Source organism: Oncorhynchus mykiss, chromosome 2 (assembly GCF_057628025.1).
Source record: "Oncorhynchus mykiss isolate SJ-2025 chromosome 2, ASM5762802v1, whole genome shotgun sequence".
Taxonomy (NCBI): Eukaryota; Metazoa; Chordata; class Actinopteri; order Salmoniformes; family Salmonidae; genus Oncorhynchus; species Oncorhynchus mykiss.
In genome coordinates, this window is record NC_143023.1 from 58,101,359 (window position 1) to 58,126,354 (window position 24,996).

The window sequence follows — 24,996 nt, forward strand, 5'->3', positions numbered from 1 at the left end:
ACCATAAAGGCCTGATTGGTGGAGTGCTGCAGAGATGGTTGTCCTTCTGGAAGGTTCTCTCATCTCCGCAGAAGAACTCTGGAGCTCTGTAAGAGTGGCCATCGGGTTCTTGGTCACCTCTCTGACCAAGGCCTTTCTCTCTCGATTTCTCTGTTTGGCCGGGCAGCCAGCTCTAGGAAGAGTCTTGGTGGTTCCAAACTTCTTCCATTTAAGATTGATAGAGGCCACTGTGTTCTTGGGGACCTTCAATACTGCATAATTGTTTTGGTACTCTTCCCCAGATCTATGCCTCGACACAATCCTGTCTCGAAGCTCTACGGACAATTCCTTTGACCTCATGGCTTGGTTTATGCTCTGACATGCACCGTCAACTGTGGGACCTTATATAGACAGGTGTGTGCCTTTCCAAATCATGTCCAATCAATTGATTTTACTACAGGTTGACTCCAATCAAGTTGTAGAAACATCGGAAGGATGATCGATGGAAGCAGGATGCATCTGGGCTCAATTTCGAGTCTCATAGCAAAGGGTCTGAATATATAATTATACTTCTGTTTTTGTTATTTGATTAATTTCCAAACATTTCGAACAAACTTTTTTGGCTTTGTCATTATGGGCTATTGCATGTAAATTGATGAGGAAAAAAATTGGGCGGGTGGTAGGGTTACTGGAACAAAATGTGCGAACATAGCAAAAAATATTACACAACGTGGACACGGAGTTTTAAAAAAATAACGTGCTGTGTTTTCGCATTGATAACCATGAATTGACGCTGTAACAGTAAATAAAGGCAATAGAATTATACAAGTCCTATCTGTCAAAAACAAAACTCAGAATCCAAATGCATGGGTGAAAGTGGACAGCGCAAGCCCTCTTCAGTGCGTCAGCATGCTGTATATGCTTTGTCACAATGTGTTTGTCAGAGAGGAGGAGAGGGCGAGCATGCGCCTGTGTTTTTGTCCACGCGCTTGTGTGTACGTGTGGTTGTGTGTGCGAGACACGCCAGCCAGGCTCCTTCTCCATGTTGTCAGGCAAGTTTGGGTCACATGACCAGCAGCCAGCGCCTAGCCTACTGCGGCTCGGAAACACCGCATCACTAAACAACCGCTTGACAGCACCGGGAGAGAGAGGGGAGGCAGACAGGAGAGAGAGAGAAAGAAGAAGGAGGAGAGAAGAAACGGGAGGTGAAGATGGCTGAGAAAAGAGTGAGCCAAGGATAAAGAGATGGAAGCGAGAGAGAGAGAGAGAAGCGAGGAGAAAAAGAGACTAGAATAACCCTTTTCTTCTTGTTGTTTTCATGCACTCCCTCCATCCTTCAGATAGCATAAAGGCGGCACTATACTGTAGATGCTGGGAAAAACTGCACAGGAACACTGTTCACTGAGCCTCACAGTGTTAGGGGGCATGGTACCCACACATGCTGATACTGTGGACGGTACACAGTTCTAGCAATGCAGTGGACGAGTGTGTGTATTTGACAGTGTATTACTCTGCAATATTGTGTGTTTGTGTGCGTGCCTCAGTGTGTGACAGTGTGTGTTTGTGCTTACCGTTACACATTAGCCTTCTCAGAATGTATGGGCCAACAACCACACACGTGACTGAGGCAGGTCAAGGTCAGACAGACACACAGACAGCTGATATGGGTACAGCCAGACTGAGCCATATATACTGTGTGTGTGTGTGTATATATATATATATATATATATATATATATATATATATATATATATATATATATATATATATATATATATATATATACAGTACCAGTCAAAAGTTTGGACACACCTACTCAGTCAAGTGTTTTTCTTTATTTGTACTATGTTCTACATTGTAGAATAATAGTGAAGACATCAAAACTATGAAATAACACATATGGAATCATGTAGGAACCAAAAAAAGTGTTGAACAAATCAAAATATATTTTATATTTGAGATTCTTCAAAGTAGCCATCCTTTGCTGTGACGACAGCTTTGCACACTCTTGGCATTCTCTCAACCAGCTTCAGAAGTAGTCACATGGAATTAATTTAAATTAACAGGTGCGCCTTGTTAAAAGTTCATGTGTGCAATTTCTATCCTTCTTAATGTGTTTGAGCCAATCAGTTGTGTTGTGACAAGGTAGGGGAGGTATACAGAAGATAGCCCTATTTGTTAAAAGACCAAGTCCATATTATGGCAAGAAAAGCTAAAATAAGAAGAGAAACGACAGTCCATCATTACTTTAAGACATGAAGGTCAGTCAATACGGAACATTTCAAGAACTCTGTGTGCTGTTTGAAGGAAGTTGCTAACTAGCGCTAGCGAAATTGCTAACTAGCATTAGCACAATGACTGGAAGTCTATGGGTATCTAGCTAACGCTAGTTAGCATTGGCTCGCAAAACTACCTCTAACTTCCTTCATACTGGACACAGAGACATAAGAATGGTATCCACGAGTTCACCTGACTCTGGGGAAGGAGATAAAGGGCATTGCTGACAAAAATCCTGAAGTATCCCTTTTTAAAAAAGACCCTTGTGACATGTTTATAACACATCCACAAAACATCCATAACACCTCTTTTACACTGTTGTCACCAGTCTTTTTCCTCGTGCGTGTTCAGTGAGCCAAGAGAGCGGCGATAGCATCTCAACCTGAGCGTCTACTCTGTGTTTCAACACAACCTCCAATAAAGCGGTCACCTGAACCATTCAGTCCACTGATTCTATCTGAAGCCCAGCCTGATACTCTACAGGATACGTTTGTGTGTGTGTGTCTAGCTACAGCTAGAGGGTGAAATCACCACCTGAGGATTACAGAACAGCTTCTCACTATGACCCCCCCCCCCCACACACACACGTCTACTGTACATAAGTGTAAATGGGTCACTGTTAAAGGCTGTCCTTTAATCCTTAAGGTGATGTCCCCAGGAGGCAGTTTCCTTTCCCAAATGATCACATTCACCTGCACAGGTATCCCAAGATGCATCGTTGCTGTACGGGGGTTCAGACAATTGTACAATATTCCTATTTCAAGAAGATATAAATCTTCACTTTCACCCTTAGACCACCTTCCTTCTTCTGAGAATGCCTCACATTACAATTCAATTCTTCAATTTGAATTGAATTTGAATTGAAGTAGTAAGCAGAATACAGAATTGTAATTCGAATTTGAATGAAAGGAAATGTAATTTAATTCACTGAAATTCAAATGCCTATTCTATTCCATATTAGGTGTAGTCTATATAAATATTCATATTGTACATAAAACATGTCGTTATATACATGAATATAAAATGTTGTTGAAACAATTAATTTTCAGGACAAAATCTTAAAATTAATTATTAAGGAAAACAAAACCTGTATGCAAATATACTAAGTTATTATATTTAATTAATCACTTACATTTTGTTCAATATTGGGAAAATACAACATTTCCCAGAATGCATTAGTTGAACCGTCAAGTTGACCCTGAGGTCTTCTAAAAGAAGCCAAACAAATGAAGTGGTTGGTGGAAATATAATTGGCTAATCTAAGCATGAAGGTTAAAAGTGATATATCCTTTGGTATCTGGAAGTGCGACCTGTCAGATTCAATGAAACTGATGTTCTATGACTGAGTGGAATTTCTTTGAATGGCACTGAAATTCTACTTCCTGTCACTCAAATTCCAATTCTACATCCTGTGGGGTGTGGCCAATTCAATTAGAATTTCAAGCCATGACTTGAATGGGAGTCAATTCCAAAATTCTGATTTGAGCCCAACCCTGGTACAGAGACAGTACTACAGTATCTGCATGATTACTGCATTGTTAGAGGTTAATAACCTCTGGAGTCGACCTACTGCAGCATACGAACCAGCTCGGTCCCTCACCTTCACCAGCCTGCAGGCTGCAGCACTACACTACTATACTGCTGTTCTACCACTAACACTGCAGGTGTTACATAGGAATAACAGAGAAGGAGAGACAGATAAAAGGAGGGAAAGAGAGGGGGAGAGAGAGTGTCACGGCCGTTGAAAGAAGAGGACCAAGGTGCAGCGTGGTGAGCGTACATTTACTTTTTATTAGAAAAGACGCCCGAACAAAACAATAAACACTACAAAACAAACCGTGAAGCTAAAGGCTGTGTGCCATAAACAAAGTCAACTTCCCACAAAGACAGGTGGGACAAAGGGCCACCTAAGTATGGTTCTCAATCAGAGACAACGGTAGACAGCTGTCCCTGATTGAGAACCCTACCCGGCCAGACATAGAAATACAAATAATAGAACATAGAATACCCACCCCAAATCACACCCCGACCAAACTAAATAGAGACATAAAAAGGATCTCTAAGCGTGACAGAGAGCAAGAGAGAGAGAGAGAGAAACAGAGCGAGAGAGAGAGGGGCAAAAAAACGATAGTGCGTGGAAGTCAAAATGCCAACAGTGAGCTGGCATCACAGCAGGATGTAAATAGAGAAAAGTGGCTCATCATGTCGTCTGCATTCCCACCTCCGCAGAGATAAGGAGGGAGGGGGAACGAGAGAAGCAGAGAAATAGAGAGGACTGTATCCTCACATTGCCTGGGAAATTAGCAATATAAAAAATGTACGACAGAAGATAAAAAACCTTTTCCCTCTGTGACTCTAAGACCTCACCCTCTCAGCTGAAGTACTATCTGTGTACAACAGCGAGACGTCTGGCTTCAAATATAACTGTATGAGCAACAAACATGACACAGGCAAGTAGGGGGAAATGGCATGCAGTGAGAGCTTGAAATGTTCTGGGTAGAAACGCAATGGTTTCAACTGCTACTGCAGAGAAGACGGGAGTGCTATAGAGCACAAACAGGTGTATTGTTGCAGAGAAGACGGACAGGAGAAACGTGAGATTAGGTGCTGCAGAGAGGACCTTGGAATGCCAAACGCAGATGCATACACACACGTGCGTACAGGGTCATTGGTCACAAGGGTAATGCAGAGCTGAGTGTGTGTGTGTTGGTCACCCAACATCACCACAGTGCTACTATCAGACATGAAAACCTCAGAGGTCAGAAATTCATGGAACAAGTTCAGTGATCTGTTGCCTCCCAGTCCCCACAGGCAGTTATTATCTGTCCATGTGATTCCCAGTAGATTGTTGCAGGTGGGTGACGGTTCTAACCATCAAAGCGCTGTAGCAGAGTCCACTAGCAGGGTCCACTAGCAGGGTCCACTAGCAGGGTCCACTAGCAGGGTCCACTAGCAGGGTCCACTAGCAGGGTCCACTAGCAGGGTCCACTAGCAGAGTCCACTAGCAGGGTCCACTAGCAGGGTCCACTAGCAGAGTCCACTAGCAGGGTCCACTAGCAGGGTCCACTAGCAGAGTCCACTAGCAGGGTGTGATACATACAGCCCGTCAGTAAAGATAACACTCAATGGTGATATGATGTCATTGATTGGCACTGGCAGCTGGCACTGCTGTGTGTGTGTGTGTGTGTGTGTGTGTGTGTGTGTGTGTGTGTGTTTGCTCAGACGTGTTTGGGCAAAGGTCCCCTCTATCATTTGCTGCGAGAGGGTGTGACAGATCGAGTGACCCGAATCACTCCAATGACCGATGATGACCGTACACCACGAATGGGCACCATAAAGGGACTTTCCCACTGCCCCTCACCCACAATCTCTCTCACACACACACACACACACACCTGTCCAATAAAAGGGGCACGTGCATCTTGTAGTTCAAGAGGTAATGTGTCACATGGGCCAACCTTGTCACACCAGCATGGCCATGTTTCACATCACAGGACAACACATCTCTCCCACACTCCTTCTCTGTCATTCTCTACCTTCTTCTCCATACCCCCCCTTTCCCTTCGCTGCCGTTCACTGTGTGCGTCTCGCTCAGGCCACTTTTAAACCAAAAAGTGAGAAAACATGGCATATACACCGGTTGGCCTCGTTCAAGAAAATGGTTCGCCCCTACAGACAATGAAAAATGTGACCGTGGCGTGCTATATGAAGTGGGCAGACAGGCATCAAGGCAATCAGTTACTGTTTGATTGAATGCTGGGCAAAACAAGTGACCTGAGCGACTTTGAGCGGCCTCCTGGACTTTTCACGCACCGACAGTATGTAAGGTTGACCAAGAATGGTGCAACAAACAAAAAAACATCCAATCAGCAGCAGTCCCGTGGGTGAAAACTTGAAGGAGAATGGAAAGAATCGTGCAAGCTAACAGGCGGGCCACAAACAGACAAATAACAGCGCAGTACAACAGTGGTGTGCAGAACGGCATCTCGGGAACGAGCAACTCGGCAGTCCTTGTCATGGATGGGCTATCGCAGCAGACGACCACACCGGGTTCCACTCCTATCAGCTAAAAACAAGAAGAAGTAACTCCAGTGGGCACGCAATCACCAACACTGGACAATTGAGGAGTGGAAAAATATTGCCGGTCCGACAAATCCCGGTTCCTGTTGCGTAATGTCGATGGCAGAGTCAGGATTTGGCATAAGCAGCATGAGTCCATGGCTCACATATTCTTTATCCCCTTACACTGTGTACAAGACAGTAGTTTTGGAATTGTTAGTTAGATTACTTGTTATTACTGCATTGTCGGAACTAGAAGCACAAGCATTTCGCTACACTCGCATTAACATCTGCTAACCATGTGTATGTGACAAATAAAATTTGATTTGATTTGGCCCCATCCTGCCTGGTGTCAACAGTACAGGCTGGTGGCGGTGGTGTAATGGTGTGGGGAATGTTTTCCTGGATACAAATTGAGCAACGTTTTCATGCCCCAAAGAACTCAGGCTGTTCTGGAGGCAAATGGGGTTCTGACCCGGTAGTAGATGGGTGTACCTAATAAACTGACCATCTGAGTGCATTTTCTTCCCAGCTCTTCTGGTTCTGGAGTGACCCTTTAGTATCTCCCTGTTGTTGTGTGTCTTAACCAGGCTTTACCAGCATCAACACATCCTGTTTCTCGTCAGTCAGGTCAGGTCAGGTTCACCGTGTGACAAACCACACACCGTATGACACGTGACTCACCACTTGATGACATCACTTGTGGGAATGAAAACACAGCGTCGGTCACGGCTGGGCTAAAATGTAAGGTTGACTAAAACGTCTGCCCTAAAGGAAATCCCCCAAAACCCTGCTGTGCCCTCCTTACGGTCAACATGGCTGTGACACACACTGGGTTAGCCTGAGTGGGGCAATAGGCATGTTACTGTAAACCTAATTAGAACTGGAAATGGACCTAAAAACTATGTCTACACTGCTGTACCTGGATGGACTTCAGTACGACACTATCCTCTGGTACGCTTACTCCGTCACCACCACTACCTGGAAATAACATATCAACGGGTCAGAATATGACACCTGTGCAACCTATTGTATACTGGAGTCTCGGGTTGAAATGAGAATGATACGGTGAACTGACAATCCACTTTCAGTCACTACTACCTAGAGTGAATGCAAATAACACACATCTATGGTTCGGGATATGGTACTTATCATACGCATCATGTAAATGTATCAATTTTTTTTTTTTATGTCTCATCCATATTCAAGACAAATTATGGAAGATATTTGTCATGTCTAGTAAGGGCACGACAACGCATGTGTCTTCTGGGTGACCCACGAGGCATTGCACTACATTAAGTCATTACCCAGGATCCTTAGCTGGGAGGTGGCATATGGTGGACCTTAAGTAGAAGTTACGGATATCCTTATTTAGTAAACGGCTTTATGGGACACGTGCTGCCGGAACCCAGTCTTCGGCCAAATGGACCAATTACCATCAAAGACTAACCGATGACAATTGAACCTCAGTAAAGGGTCGTCAGTAGAGACTGAAACAACTGCTGATGAACTGGAGAGAGAGGGGCAAAAAACGAGCATGTGCGACTTTAGTTTTTTGTCTGAGCTACACTGTGTCTGTCAGTCTACATAGTACAATATAGTACTACAGTAGAGAACAGGAGAGTATGGTGGCTTCCCTAAAGGGCGGGTCTAAGTGTCTCCATGGCCCTGACTGGAGCTAGTCAATCTCCACGCCATCTGTTAGGCCTTGCCCTGGTCCAGGCTCACTCTTACACCACATTCAGCGGGTCTAAGTGTCTCCATGGCCCTGACTGGAGCTAGTCAATCTCCACGCCATCTGTTAGGCCTTGCCCTGGTCCAGGCTCACTCTTACACCACATTCAGCAACATTGAGCAGTGTGGAGGGATTAGCGTCGCTTAAGCCAAGAAACCACCCAGCCTGACCATAAAACAGTCTTTGACTAGGGAGCCATGATGCTGTGGAGCTCAAGGTTCACCCACACACCACACACAAATACGGTCACACACAGCCTACTGTATTTAACTGACCTAGTTTACTAGAGCCTGCCAGTGAACTACATGGGGGTTATGTAGGGAGGGAGGGGAGACACCATTTTGATTCCAGTCCATACACAGAGTTCACTGAACCTAACCCTGTGATGATGAAATCTGAAAGGACCGAGCATAGAGCCTTGGGGGACGCCTGCCATTTTCACTCAATGGGATGCAGGCAGGAGGTAGCCCACCCATGACTACACCCTCTCTCGCTCCCTCCCCCTTCAGCTTCCTACATTCAATCCCACAAAGACCCACTATGGTGTCCTTTGCTTCCTTGGCAGGCTGTGTGGGGGTGTTTGTGGTGGGTTGGGCGGGAGCCTGCATTAACACCACACAGCCGGTCTGCACGTGCCCTACTCGCGGCCTGCCAGTGGCCACACAAAGGGGGATGATGTCATGCTTAGCCAATAACAAAGGACTCTCTGGGGCCGTGTGGACCTTCCCTCTCACCCGGCTAGTTCCAGCTTTATCCAGCCTACCATTAAATCGGCAGCATTATCCTCTTTACTGTGGGGAGGGGGGGGGGGGGGGGGATAATAACAACAGCTAGCCAGCCACAGGGCAATGCTGGGAAGAAAGAGAGAAAAGAGGAACAGAGAAAGAGCGGAAAGTGGGATGTTGATAGAGAGATGATGAAATAGAGGCGGGGGGGCCACCAGGACTGAGAGACAGAGTGTGTGAGAGAGCAGTGCAGCGAAAAGATAAACAGAGAAAGAGAAAGGATGAAATAAAACAGATAGCGTGTGAGGAAGATAGAGAGAGAGAGGGGGAAGGAAAGAGGGACACCCCACAGGGTGCCTTACCACTGTGAGACCTGTCAGCCTCTCAGCCCCATTAGAAATGAATGATTCATCATGTATTATTGTGACATTTTGGAGTCCCTTTTATTGTAGATAAGAATAGAATACGTTTCTAAACACTTCTACATTAATGTGGATGCTACCATGATTACGGATAACCCTGAATGAATAGTGAATAATGATGGAGTGGGAAAGTTACAGACGCATGTTTACATACTGTTTTACCCACTTCATATGTACACTGAGTATACAAAACATTAAGAGCACCTGCTCTTCCCATTACATAGGCATCATCCTGGACTTCTTGACGGGCCACCCCCAGGTGGTAAGGGTAGGTAACAACACATCCGCCACGCTGATCCTTAACACAGGGGCCCCTCATGGGTGCGTGCTCAGCCCCCTCCTGTACTCCCTATTTACTCATGACTGCACGGCAAGGCACGACTCCAACACCATCATTACATTTGCAGATGACACAACAGTGGTAGGCCTGATCACCGACAACAACGAGACAGCCTATAGGGAGGAGGTCAGAGACCTGGCCGTGAGGTCCCAGGACAACAACCTCTCCCTCAACGTGATCAAGACAAAGGAGATGAAGAGGACTGAAAAAGGAACCGTGTGGTGCCAGGAAAAAGAGGACCGAGTACGCCCCCATTCTCATCGACAGGGCTGTAGTGGAGCAGGTTGAGAGCTTCAAGTTCCTTGGTGTCCACGTCACCTAAAACTAACATGGTCTAAGCACACCAAGACAGTCGTGAAGAGGGCACGGCAAAGCCTATTCCCCCTCAGGAGACTGAAAAGATTTGTCATGGGTCCTCAGATCCTCAAAAGGTTCTACAGATGCACCATCGAGAGCTTCCTGACTGTTTGTATCACCGCCAGGTATGGCAACTGCTCGGCCTCTGACCGCAAGGCGCTACAGAGGGTAGTACATCCCTGGGGCCAAGCCTCCTGCCATCCAGAGGAAGGGCCTAAAAATTGTCAATGATCCAAGAGGCTTCTAAACAGATTCTACCCCCAAGCCATAAGACTTCTGAACATCTAGTCAAATGGCTACCCAGACTATTTGCATTGTCCCCCCCACCCCCTCTCCACACCACTGCCACTCTATGTTGTCATCTATGCATAGTCACTTTAATTAACTCTACCTACATGTACATACAACCTCAACTAACCGGTGCCCCCGCACAATGACTCTGTACCGGCACCCCCTGGTATATATTGTTATTATTTACTGCTGCTCTTTAATTACTTGTCACTTTTATCTCTTATTCGTATCCATATTTTTTAAAACTGCACTGTTGGTTAGGGGCTCGTAAGTAAGCATTTCACTTTAAGGTCTTTAAGGTCTTAAAGTGATAGATTATAGTAATTTAAAAATACACAAAAGCACCTATGAAATGTCAATGGAAGTAGAGGAGGTATCCAAAATAAACAAAAGGCCTATATCTACCAGTGGAAGGATAGTTAAGATATTTCAATGATTTTTCAACCTGTTGAATTCGGCGCATGTGACTAATAAAATGTTATTTGATAAGGTGAATCCAGGTGAACGCTATGATCTCTTACAAATGTCACTTGTGAAATCTACATCAATCAGTATAGATGAAGGGGAGGAGATGGGTTAAAGAAGGATTTTGACATGGATTTTGTATGTGTGCCATTCAAAGGGGTGAATGGGCAAGACAAAGGGGGTGGGTGCCACTCAATATTAGGAAGATGTTCCTAATATTTGGTATACTCAGTGTATCGTCACTGTCAATAACAAAATAGTTCTATAAGAGGCTTTGACAGATTAAATGACTATGTTTACAACTTCTAGCATCCCAACCAGACCAAGGTCTCTACACACTGACTGGAGGACCTTAGCCATTGGTCTATTAAAAGAAGGGTTGCGCAACAACATCCTGCTCAGGATAATAATGGCTCTAACCTAACCGGGTTGTAAGCCTGAGCATTGGCAGTATGCCAATGAAGCATATTTGAATCTGAGAACGAGTGAGAGAAAGAAAGAGAGAAAGAAAGAGGGTGAGAGAGAGAGAGAGAGAGACACCCTTAGCTTGTAAGCCTGAGCATTGGCAGTATGCCAATGAAGCATATTTGAATCTGAGAATGAGTGAGAGAGAGAGAGAGAGAGAGAGAGAGAGAGAGAGAGAGAGGGGGGGGGAGAGAGAGAGAGAGAGAAAGAAAGAGGGAGAGAGAGAGAAAGAAAGAGGGTGAGAGAGAGAGAGAGAGAGAGAGTGTGAGGGGGGGAGAAAAATATAGATGAAGAGAGGAGGCGAGAGAGTGAGCATGTCAAGCTAAGGGTGTCTTCCAATCCCAGGGAACAATGACATCCAGAAGTATTGAAAATAAAGCATATTTTAATTAAGTTGACTGGAGGTCTAAGGCGATGCTGCTTCCACTCATGTCAGACACCTCTAATTTTCACAGTTAATTTACATTTACAGAATGCGTTGGAGAGAGTGACTCCAGGTGATTAAAGCATTAATATAACCTGCTAAGGAAGGGAAAGAGAGAACGAGAGGGAGCACGAGACTCACTCATACATGGTAGGTCAGGAATCCAGGGTCAGGTGGTTCACATCAGGAAGTAGACCACTGGTTTTTATGAGCTACCACTCAAACTGCCTGTGTCACACCTAAAAAGGAAATCCCACCAAATGTTTCCGTCTTCATGACACTAAAGGGTAATGTGTCATCTGGCTCCGATAGCATCGCAGAAGCAATGCTCTGGCCGTGTTCTTTGGCATTTTTGGTTGGATTACGTTCAAACTATGCCACTACAGCACTGTGTCTGTCTTGGTGCCGCTGTAGGAAGGAGGATGGAATTTCCACAGCTCTGTTGTGATGGATTCCTTTTTTTCTCCAAATCTTTTCATTTTTTCCCTGTGCATTGTTGGGAAGGGCCAGTGCGTATTGCGTTTCACTGTTAGTCTACCTTTTGTTTCCTAAGTATGTGACAAATTTAATTTTATGTGTCAGGTAAAACCCCTGGATAGAGCACACACACACACGCACAAACAGGCAGACACACATCATACACACTTGGGATTTCCCGCTGAGTTTCTCCAGTTTCACACAGTGACTAAAAATACAGGAGTTATGTCGCATGCCATGGCCGTGCTACGGGGGGGAAAAAGGCTGTCGTATTGGGAGCAGAAGTCATGGAAAAAGGGAGGATCCAGTTTCAGGGCCACTAATAAGCAATAAAACCTACAGTACAACTGCCTGCCAGCCAAATATAGCACCCAGAGATCCAGGGCAGAGAAGACGCTCGCCAGAGCGATCCAGACTAACCACACAACACAGAACAGCACGTAACAGACTCCTACCGGAGCAGCATCGGAGAATATTAATGGATGTCTGGTACTGGACTCCTAGGACAGTGTTTCCTGGTCCCCGACTATCTCCAACAGTACACATGTTCATTGTAGCCCTGGACAAAACGCACCTCATTCAGCTCATTGAGGGCCTGATGATTAGTTGACAAGTTGAATCAGGTGTGCTTGTCCAGGGTTACAGTAAAAATGTGTAGTGTTGGGGGTACTTGAGGACCAGGGTTGGGAAACACTGTCCTAGAACATAGACATAAAGTGATACGACGTGGGCAGACCCTTGGCCAGCATGACCATCATCCCTGGTGAACTGTTGAACAAATTTATTCTTGAAGGACAATAAATGGGGACTCACATCCACCCTCAGACCTCTAACCCCTGACCCCTTGACCTACCTTGACCTTGCCATTGGGCTGCAGTAGCTCGGTGACGGACACCTTGTCTTGCTGCAGTCGCCGCTTCACCAGCTTGGAGCAGCACACGTTGACCGCCCCCTGTATGTGGGACGCGTTGTACTCCGAGAAGGTCCTGCTGTCAATCACCAGCAGGCGCCCCGCCCCCCTCTGGATCAACCCTGCCAGGCGCTTTATGTCCATGGCGCTCCGCCTGGCTGGTCCCTTCTCCCCTGCCATGGTGCCACAACGAGGGGTCGCAAGAGGATGGGTGGATGGACGGGGGAGGGGTGGCGTTGAGGGGGGGAGGGGTGGAGAGAGGGAGTATCGGTGGAGGAAGAGGAGACGAGAGCAGAGGAGGTCAATGGAGGAGAGCAGCCACTGCCACTGGAGCAGGCCTCAGGAGATCCATGGTGTCTGAGGAGAGAAGAAAAGAGGGGAAAAAAGCGAGAGAAGAAGGTCAATAGAGTCCCTTTTCATGTGGATGGCTATAAATGAAGTGCTTTGTAACACTAAACTAGTGGCAACTGAGCTGCCACTAACTTTAAGGAGATGAAACCTTAAAGGGAAAATGTCACAATTTTTGTAGTAAAAATATATAGAAGAAAAGTGTTTCCAATGACATCAACCAATTCTAATTGGTTAAAAAAAATCACGATGCACACCGATGATGTCATTGGAAACACATCTTCCTCTATCTTTTTTTTCACAACAAAATATAGAAACGAGCAAGTTTCACATACGTTGATGCTGGGGTGGTGCTGGAGATGATGAATATGAAGTAGAATATTTTTTAAAACTTTGCTGGAGTTTTGAAACACATGGGTGTAAGGGTTACAAGACAGATTTAAGGTGAACTGAAACATTCATCCTGAGAAGTTTGGAAACATGACATGGTGATGATTGACACCACACAGTAACCTATTGTCCCCCATGTTTCCATCACGTATACCAGACTCTGGGCTGCTATCAGAGCAACATAAAACAAACCACATCAGCCATCAGTCCCATTATCTCAATGTCAAGTGTGCGCAGTATTTTTTGCATTTACAGTCTTATGTGCAGACTTCGCTCACCTCGCATTTAAATATAACTGGAGTACTAAACATGGATATAAAATGTTATTTTAAGACTTCACAAGGGCTCTGAATCATCCACTGGACTCAATCTGTCCTGAGATCTGAGGGAGCTATCGTCAAGACTAGCAGGTGAGATCACAACAATAGACAGGCGCTTTATATACGGACTAGTACGCATGGTATAATTGAAACAGTGTGTGTTTGTTGTGGTGGGTGCAGGGTCTCTTGTGTGGCAGCTCGTGAAACAGGAAACTGAGGGGCTGAGATAAATTAAGCCAGGAGAGGAGGAGGGGGGGGGGGGAATTCACAGAGCAGGTCTGGGCACAGATGAACAGCCTGTGTGTGTGTGTGTGTCCCTGTGTGTGTGTGTCATTTATCACAGAGAACCCTCTACAAACTTGATGGGCTGCCTCCTCTCATCTATCACACATAATCACTTTCACTCCCACCACCACCCCCGCAACTGTCAAGACTGTCAGCTGACACACACACACACACACTTCATGCATACACATGTGAACATACACACTGCAGTACCTGCCAGTTGGGTTGCGTGAATAACCCAGCATGTTGGGTGGACAAGGACATCCTAGCCGGGCCAAACCCCTAACCTGGACAGCGCTGGGCCAATTGTGCGCCGCTTCATGGGTCTCCTGGTTGCGGAACCCAGGTCGGTAGTGATGCCTCTAGCACAGCGATGCAGTGCCTTAGACCGCTGCGCCAATCGGGAGGCCCAGTTAGGTTGACCCAGGGTCTTTAAAAAAAAATGTAATCCATACTCCGAGTCCCTATTCACGTAATAATAAGGAATTCCCCTCCACCACGCCCACAAATTAGGGAAAACATTCTGTCCTATTGACCCCCATTGTAAAAAAGCCAACTTCGTCGTCAACTTTTAGTCATACAAAACATGCCGATAAAGCTGCTGTCTTCATTTTTAAAAAGGCACGCAGGTCAGAAATCCCGACCTACGAGTTACGGTTTGCAATGCTTCCACGTGGGGAAATGAAGCCTGAGAGAAGAGCCCTGTGGCTTCAGGCTAGTAGGCATGGGAGAGTGGGAAATGTGGGGGCCCGGTGTCCAAGTAGGCTACACCTAGCTACTGGATGGTGTGGAAAACATTTCATTACAGGGAAGACATTTAACTTGACGAGTATAGTCAGTTTGCAACTCCACTCGCTACTTGTAGCTGTGGCTAGAGTCCGTTTGTGTCGTTGGTCTTGGCTAGCTAACTAGCAGTCACATGGTTGCTAGCACCGTCATGAAAAGGGGCAAAAAGGGAGCACTACAATATTACGTTTTTCAAAGCAGTGAGAACGCTCAGGAGCAGGCAATGTTGAAAAAGTCATCTTTAGACATGTTGTACTTTTCTTAAATGTAGTTTCGTAATTGACTAAAACAAGCACACGACAAGGAAATTGAGTTTGAAAAAGGCGACCTAAGTAACCACGGGTTGTTTTCCCCACTGGCAGGCAGGGCCGCGACATTCTATCTAATACAGACTGGGACTATAAATGATTTTCAGGAGGTGTGGCCTATTAGGGGCACGGCTTTCTGACTGATCCACCCTATTACATCACCTTAATTAGAGGTGACGCGTGCAGAACGCTGATCGAAGGAGAGCTCGGTTTGTTGTTTTGAAAGTCTCTGAAGAAGTGTTATTTAAAAAAAGTTTGATTACCAACTACCTTTTGAATTTGGATCCCATGACGAGAGACTTTCAGAAATATTACAAACTGTAAGTCCACGCCCTTTACTCTTCTCTATTTTATTTTTTACTAATGACCTGTCCCTGGCATAAACAAAGCCCGTCTGTCTATGTATGCTGATGATTCAACCCTATATGCGTCAGCAACCACAGATAGTGGAATCACTGCATTCCTAAACAAAGAGTTGCAGTCAGTTTTGGAATGGGTGGCTAGTAATAAACTAGTCCTGAACATCTCTTAAACTAAGACCATTGTATTTGGTACAAATTATTCTAGACCTCAGCTGGAGCAAGTTGAGACTAAATGACTTGGTGTTACCTTGTATTGTAAACTGTCATGGTCAAAACATATTGATTCAATGGTTGTAAAGATGAGGAGAGGTCTGTCCGTGATAAAGAGATGCTCGACTTTTTTGATGCCACACTCCAGAAGTGCAAGTCCTGCAGGCTCTAGTTTGATCTCATCTTGATTATTGCCCAGTCATATGGCCAGGTGCTGCAAAGAAGGACCTAGAAAAGCTCAAATTGGCCCAGAACAGAGCGGCATGTCTTGATCTTCACTGTAATCACAGGTCTAATATTAATACTATGCCTGCCAGTCTCTCTTGGCCAAAAGTAGAGGAGAGACTAACTGCATCACTTATTTTTATAAGAAACATTAAGGTGTTGAAAATTCCAAATTGTTTGCATAGCCCACTTACGCACAGCTCTGACACACACACTTACCCCACCAGACATGCCACCAGGGGTCTTTTCACAGTCGCCAAATTCAAGAAAACGTACAGTATTATATAGAGCCATGATTGCACGGAACTCCCATCTCAGATTTCCCAAGTGAACAGCAATTCTTGTTTAAAAAACAACAACATTTAAAGCAACACCTCACGACACAACCCCTGTTCCCTATTTGACCTAGATATTTTGTGTGTATTTTGTCACGTTGGTATAAAGGGATCAGGAGACAGGCGCAGGAATGCGTAATAGGGTTTTTTGTTGACCCAAATTACAGTGTGCCGTGTAAAGGCATGGGGACGAAGACCAAACAAACACGTACACAAAACACAGGGTTGAAACCCAAACAAAAGAGCGAGGAGTACCTTGAATAAATACGAGACCCGTAATCGTCTGCACAATACAAGCGGCACGAAAGCCAAAAAACAAGGCGCAGGTACTCACACAACCAAAAGGACATTGGAACAATAATCGGCAGCCCAATGGTGAAACAAAGGGCACATTTATACAAATACAGTCAGTGAGGAATTGGAACCAGGTGTGCGTAATGACACAGTTCAGTGCCTAGAGGCCGATGACGTAGACCTTCCCGAAACTGGTACACAGAACGAGCAACGGTACCGGAGGGATCCGGAACATTTTTACTAATATGCAGGCTATGTGTGATGTTTTAAATGTATGTAGTTCTGTCCTTGAACTGTTCTTGCCTATTAATGTTCTGTATTATGTCATGTTTCATATTTTGTGTGGACCGAAAGGAAGAGTAGCTGCTGCTTTCGCAACATATAATGGTGATCCTAATAAAAAATGAAAAAATACCAATAATAATTTTTGGCCACCCGTAAATGTCATTCCATTTCATCATGTTAAGTTTTTACACTGAAAATGTGAATTTTACTTTCATATTTTTGCACATTAAATGTTCTAATATGAAATGTATTACATTAGTATTTACATATTCCAACATTGAGATATGCATAGGTTTTTGGAGAAGTCTTATCAAAGCATCAAAAGTGTCAGCGTTCAACCTTAACATGTGATAACAATACAACAGAGCAAATGAACCGGAATGACATTGTCTCACGGGTGGCCAAAAATAACTAACTATCTGAAAGCAACGCTCATACTAAGCCACATCTCCGGTCTTCTGAGCTGACCCGCTGGATCTTATCGCAATAACCCAGCAGTCAATCACTCAGCACCCAGCATCAATAACCCAGCAGTCAATAACTCAGCACACAGCATCAATAACCCAGCAGTTTTTAAAGAAAACAACCCAACTAAGTGACCCAACGTCTGCAACCCAGCAGTTGGGTCAACCAAACAACCCAGCATTTTTTTTGCGGAATGCACCATTCACCATACACACACACTGACAACCATGTACAACACAGAGAGGAAGGGAGGAAGAGAGAGGGGGAAGAGATGGAGACAGAGAGAAAGAAAGGCAGCATGTGTGTAAGGAGTGGGAGAGGGGATGAAAGACTATGCGAAAGAGAAAGAATTTGTGTGTGTATGTGTGAGAGAGAGGTGGGAGAGAGAAAAAGCATGCGTGAGAGAGACAGAGAGCGAGAGAAACAAGAAACATTCAGTCCTGTCCAGTAGAATAGTGGGGACTTGGTGGGTGACAGAAAGAGAGACAGACAAAATAGAAAGAGAGCGCTCTGGTCAGCAGCCAGTCAGTCAGCAGTGTCCGTGGACGGGGGCCATGATCTACTCAACAACCTTTAACCCCTACTATGACATATCGCCCCCGCACAGGGAGGGTAGGAGAAGAGGGGAAAGGAGGGATTGTTATTCCACAAGGACCTCTCAGCCTAGCAACACAGCTAGCTCCAGGCTAGGGGAGGGGTAGAGAGCCGTGCAGATGGAGCATAGAGGAGAGATTGAAGAGAGCGAGAGCGAGAGGAAGATAGAAGAGAGGGCAAATAGAAGAGAGGAGAGATAGAAAAGAGATATATAGACGATAGGAGGTTGCTTGGCAACGCTCCCAGTGCTAGCACGGCATCTCGACCACGGAAGAACTAACTAACCTCTATACGTAGACAGCTAGAGCTAACGGACTCCTCCAGCATAACACAAAGTCACTGGGACTGCTATGAGCAAAATACTTTGAAGGCGTTGGAAGTACATCTTGTTTTGGGGTTGAAAAGATGTTGAAAAGACGTCTTTTTCAACATCTTGTAATGTCTTTTTCAACGTATTGTGCTTGCTATTCCCTGCTCTACTTTACCGTGTCTTGACGTGAAAGAGTAGACACACGTATACACAATATGCATGGTTACAAATCTAAAGCACACGCAACAACAAATAAAATCTTATTGGTTGCGTACACATACAGTATTTTGCAATTATTATCGCAGGTGCAGCAAAATGCTTATGCCCCCCCCCTCCCCCCTCCCCCAAAATAAATTAACAAACATCACAATGAGCAATGTCAGAGTCTGGAATACAAATATATATATATGTATATGATATGTTTACACAGTATGGACAGTATATGAATAGAAAAGATGTGTACAGCAGCAGTTATATAAGATGACACTGAACACTAGGAACACCTTTCTAATATTGAGTTGCAACCCCCACCTCTTTTGCCCTCAGAACAGCCTCAATTCGTCAGGGCATGGACTCAACAAGGTGTCGAAAGCGTTCCACAGGGATGCTGGCCCATGTTGACTCCAATGCTTCCCACAGTCGTGTCAAGTTGGCTGGATGACATTTGGGTGGTGGACCATTCTTGATACACACGGAAAACTGTTGAGCATGAAAAACCCAGCAGCGTTGCAGTTCTTGACACAAACCAGTGCGCCTGGCACCTACTACCATACCCCGTTCAAAGGCACTTAAATATTTTGCCTTGCCCATTCAGCCTCTGAATGGCACACACACACACAATCCATGTCTCACTTGTCTCAAGACTTAAAAATCCTTTGTTTAACCCGTCTCTTCTATTTCATCTACACGGATTGAAGTGGATTTAACAAGTGACATTCAATAACGGATCACAGCGTTCCCCTGGATTCACCTGGTCAGCCTATGTCATGGGAAGAGCAGGTGTTCTTCATGTTTTGTACACTCAGTCTACATATGAGGTGGGTAAAACAGTATGTAAACCTTATTAAAGTGACCAGTGTTCAATGTATATGGGGCAGCAGTCTCTAAGGTGCAGCGTAGAGTACCGGGTGATAACATGTGACTAACCCATAGTAGGCCAACAAAAGACATCACATGCAATGCATGTCAACAAAAATCCACACATGCCCGCCCCCCCCCCTCCCCTTCCTCTCTCTCCCACACAAATACAAAAAAAAACTATTTGGTTTCCTCACCTGAGCTAGCAGCTAGTGTAGCCTCACTGCACCAAGGATGTTAGCATCCCTATGTCATCCTTACGCCGCTTTATAACATCACATTGCATAGCATGTCTATGGCAGTTGAGTCATTCAGACAGACAGACAGACAGTGCAGTGTACTAAAGAACAGGCTGAGCACCACACACACGGACGCTGCTTATGTCTAATGGCGCCAGAGCCCGCCCTCCCATCTCCCTCCCTCACTCTCTCGTTTTCTTATGCAGACAACAAGGACGGCAGGGAGGGGAGCGGTGTGCAGGTTACATCTGTAACAGGGAGGAGAGAGGTACCAGCTATCACGCCATCGTTGCACCACAGCTTGCCTCTCATTGCCTTCTGTTTGTCTACATTGAGAGGGAGGTAAGAGAGCAGAGAAGGGGGAGGCCCCAACCTCAGCATCCTCCACCATCCAACATGGCAACGCAGTATCCTTATTGAACATGGCAACTTCATTCCCTCTCCTGCATAACAAGTCTCCTCCATCTTGTATTTAGAAACCATCAAAAAAAACCTCTGAGATTTAGAAGGAAAAAAAATGAACTATCTAAAATAGCCAACGGGAGTCTGTTTTTATTTTTAAATCTTGGATGTACAGAAGAGAAGTTGGAAACAGAAGAGTGGAACAGGTGGAACTGACTGGAGCAGATTATCGGGTTGCCATAGAAACAGCCGTATAGGGTAGAGCAGGGGGCACGGGGAGGACAGAGGGAGGGAGGATGATGTTTAGTGGGTACTGGTAGGGTAAGGTACCACCACTTAGGCTGGCTCCAACACAACTAACCAATTACTTGTGCATCGGAACAGGTTAATATATTGTCAGGACGAGGCTAACAAAAATATGCAACTTCAGGTCCTGTAGTAGCCCAGGAGTAACGAAACATGAATTAAAAAATAACCAACACTCTCAAACTGAGTAAATGATTTTAGTTATTACATTTAGTAATAAAGTCATTTCTATTCAATACATTTCAAATAAACAACTCAATGCTGGCTGTCTTCTTAAGGCCAATAATTACACATAACCCTGTGGTTAAACAAAGAGATCAACTGGAGGACACCCAACGACGAGGTAACTTCATCCGGGTTAATCATCAACTCCCAATAACGTCATCCACAGACCTCATAGGAATCTGTGGAACACAAACAGTTGATTCATCCCGTGCCATGTCCTCTTTCCCTTTTATTGTACTGACCAGCAATCACCTATAACAACTCAACCAAAACATGGGAATCTGTAGAGCACAATACACATATGACTTCAGAGCCGTCTCCTCTTTCCCTTCACCTATATGACAACTCCACCAAAACATGGGCGCATCTCAATAGTCCTCCCCTTGACTCCTTTCCTTCATCTGCACGGATGTGGAAAAACTATAGATAAGGGCCTGAGTGGCGATGAAGGGAGGAGGAAAGGAAGGCACTGCAGACAATTGAGATGTAGCCCAGGCAGGTCTCCTCCAGGCCTGGGGCCTAAGGCTAGTGCTCCTGCTGTGATAATCAGTTCAATATGGACACCAGTGTAACATAACCAGTGTAACATCTGACAAGACTATTTTGCTCCGACAAATGCCACAGTGGTGACCACAGCAAGATCCAACCCCGGCTCAACAAAGAACACAATCTTCATTGAACACTATGGCCATTGATCATGAGGCGATCATGTTTCTATAAATAATGCCATATCTCATGTGTGGTTAACCTACAATCCCAAGCTCTCATTTCCTTAACCCAAACCCACAATGATTTCCAATAGAAAATACCCAAAATGTAAATAAATACTAGCTACCCTCCCTTATGAACGAATATAGTTTCACTGACAGCGTACACGTATTCAGGCAATACTGTTAAGCGTGTTGATTAGAGAACTTCCTTGCAGGATTCAATCTGACTCTAGACTCCATGCCCATTGTGTGGGTGTGGATACTAATGACAGGGGTATGACAACAGGGTCAGTGAGCTGAGCTGACAGATACAGAGACATGTAGAACTCCAGTTGATCTCTCAACCCCGCTGTGTGTGTGTGTGTGTGTGTGTGTGTGCGTGTGTCGGCACTTATCTACCATCTACCCCCCTGTCCCTGGGCCATCATAGTAGAATAATAACATATGCAATTTAGCAGAAACGTCTATCCAAAGCAACTTACATTGTAAGCAACATGCTCTACCAACTGAGCCACAGGAGACCACCATCACACAGGACTAATTCAGTGCTGCTACCAATGGACCGCCTAGGATCCAGTGAGGCACAGGGCCACACATCTGAGGGACAGGTAAAGTACACGGTACACAGTTGCTGTTTAATGTTTACACACACACACACACTCAGAAACGCCCGCACACACACTGTGTTCAGTGTAGCGCTCCCTCGGAACTCAAACAGCACAATAACCATATACTGTAACGACCGGCTGTTATTACAGCACCTTCTCAGAGGGGAAAGCAGACCGTACAGACATTGCATCACCACCCTCAGTACTGTAGCTGCACCTGCCGTGACACACAGGACACGCACAAACAGTATGCAATGATGTTCATCATCTCCTCATCATCTCCACTAGTCTTGCATAGCCCACTCGGTCTACTTTTCAGGTGAACCTACAAGCGAAGGTCCTAGATCTGATTCAACGCGTGAATGCTGTCAACAGCGCCTACAGCTTTATCTGCTTAGCATACAACATGATAGCACTGGTTAGAACGGGAGTATCTGCTCTATCAACGTTATTAGGGCTGTCTCCAGGTAACGATAGTGCAGGAGGTAGGCCAACTCCGAATGCTTTGATAAACAGCGTAAGGAACACATTGCCTCGGGAAGTAGTTTGGGGGTGGTGCGATTGTTTTTTTGTTTTGTTTTTAGGGGGGGGGGGGGGGGGGGCACCTTCAGCACACCCTGCAGCACCCCTACTCCCTGTGGCTATGAAGGGACAGCATCGTCAGGAGATAACATCACACAGGGCTGCTCTCCGTGACCAATACAGCTGTATCTCAGCGACACTAGCATTCATATCTCAACTTAAACAATCACGTAACGAAGACAACATTAGCAGTAGCCTATAATATTACCTCACGTTGTTATAAAATCACAGGTCAATAACATGAGCATAACAATAAAAGGCAGGGAAATAATAGAAGGGGGGAAAAAATATCCACAAATAAAATGTTAAGACATATAGCCTATGTCGATGTATTTCTGGTTTTCAGCACGATGAAAACCACGGGGTGTTCTGGCCTGGTGACAATACCCGCTCCCCCACGATCCAGTATAAATAGAGACGCGACAATAAAACCGAGCCGCAACACAAAAATAACGCACCGCAATACACCCAATGGAGATATTGCCACAATAAAGACCAGATATGGAATATACATATTTGTGGTCAAATGTTTAGTAGTATATTTTGGGGGGATAATTAGACTACATTATAGGCTACAGGCGCGGGCGCGTCAATTGAGAATGATAGTGCGGTGCAGTAGATTTACTGTTCTGTTGTGACGTGTGGATATCTACATGCGAAACGACCACCCTTTCATCGCGCACATGATTAATAGCCCCAAAATAAAAACAGAAAAATAACTGCATTCCACCTACCGTAAAATGAAAAGAAAAAATGCGAAGATACCAGGTATTTGTAAAAATAAAGAAGAAATAAGCCCAGGTTTGATTATTTTCCATTATACGGGGCTGCGCACTAACAGACGGCAGGGGGACGTAACCACGCCGCACTACTGTAGCAAGCCAACTAACGTTAGCCCCCTGCTAACGTAATAGGCAAGGGGAGGAATTATTTGACAAATAGCTGACCGATCACTGGAAAACAAACGGTGAAAAGTATTTTCACGCCACTTTAAAACCGAAGTGACTTTTTCGTAGTAGGTTAGGATAACTTACATAGCATGTTAGGATAATTAACGTAGCAGGTTAGGAGACTGGGGTTAAGTTTAGGAAAAGGGTAAGGGTTAGGGAAAATCACCTTATATTGAAGTGATTGATCACACGCTGCACAAGAGGGGGGTGGCTCCACAAATACTCACCTCTGTGTCCCCGGCTTGGTGATTTGTGATCAGCTAACCTCCATGTGTGAAGGAACAGTGTGTCACGGAAGCCCTCTTCAAAGCGCTTTAACTTTGGTCACTGTTTACTTGTCATGGGTCGAGGGTAATGAAACACTGTGCGACAGCAGAGCCACTGTGGTCACAGCGCAAAGTTGACAGCGCTGGGAATGTAAAGGAAATTAACACATTAAAGCACTACAATTGTTTCGCTTGTATATAGGTAATGCAGTGTGGCCGCAATTACAGATAAGCAATCTGCATTTACTAGGCATTAACGTCCCTGGAAAACAGAAGGTGCCTTTAGCACTAAAATGAACTAAGGATGAGGTCATGGTTCAGAAGGGAGAGAGAAAAAAAATCAGGTTGACGTCATTTTCAGCCAATCGGAGTCCGCGGTTTAGGGGTTAGTTGACGTCAGCCTTCTGAGCCGTGGATTAAAGGGACACTGGTTTTAAAGGAGACGTGCACGATTATTCCTTGATCTCGCGTGCGGCGCAACATGCTGTCAAGAGCTCACACGCTTCAGGGACCATAGGGGTCATGCACTGTCGCTTAGAGAGGAAAAGGCTCTTTTATGCAACCGCGATTCAAAGGTTGCTGGATGGGTGTGCAGAATCCTGGGCCCAGGAGGCTGCTGAGGGGAGGACGGCTCGTAATAATGGCTGGAATGGAGTGAATGGAATGGAGCCGTCCTAATTAAGGTGCCACCAGCTGGCCGGCTGCCTGTGATCCCAGGACATGTCTAGGTTTGGTCTGTGTGATGTCCCTCTTCATCTCCCCCTTGTCTGTAAAACCACGGAATGAATGAAAAAAAATCAACTCTCTAACCACCATTTTGAATTGTAAAGAATTTAGGATTTTTTTCGGGTTACTTTGACATTAGTAAAATAAAGACGCATCTCATGAGAATGTCAAGAGCCACAAAATTGGATCAATTTTATTTTTATATAGAGCCAAGACAAATACTAACTCTAATAGGGCTCAATACAGGGTGAATGAAAATAAAGAATAGCCAGTTAACCAAAAAAGGAACATAAAGGAAAAAAAATGCATATACCCGAGAGAACCAAAACATATAATACAGTCTAATAAAAGGCCTACCCAATAAATACAGTAACAACATCAACACTAGATCCATATGAATATTTATAGGCATAAAATCCTACAATTGTAGTGGTGGTCAATGCTCATTGTGTGTTATTTTGC

The 24,996-nt window shown here is 45.0% G+C and overlaps 1 protein-coding gene across 2 annotated transcripts in view; it reads right to left on the minus strand.

The window, feature by feature from the left end:
- The window catches only part of dusp8a (dual specificity phosphatase 8a), a 67,717-nt gene extending 43,592 nt beyond the window's left edge, over nt 1–24,125 (minus strand). The window contains exons 1-2 of one of the 2 annotated variants that reach the window (XM_036951707.2): nt 23,770–24,125; nt 12,870–13,283 (exon numbers count right to left, since the gene is read on the minus strand). In XM_036951707.2, the coding sequence (XP_036807602.2) occupies nt 12,870–13,106 (237 nt within the window). In that variant the 5' untranslated portion in view covers nt 13,107–13,283; nt 23,770–24,125. Of the gene's footprint in view, nt 1–12,869; nt 13,284–23,326; nt 23,480–23,769 lie in introns of those variants that run through there. The other variant, XM_036951716.2, reaches the window with a different exon arrangement.
- Nucleotides 24,126–24,996: the final 871 nt, after the last annotated feature.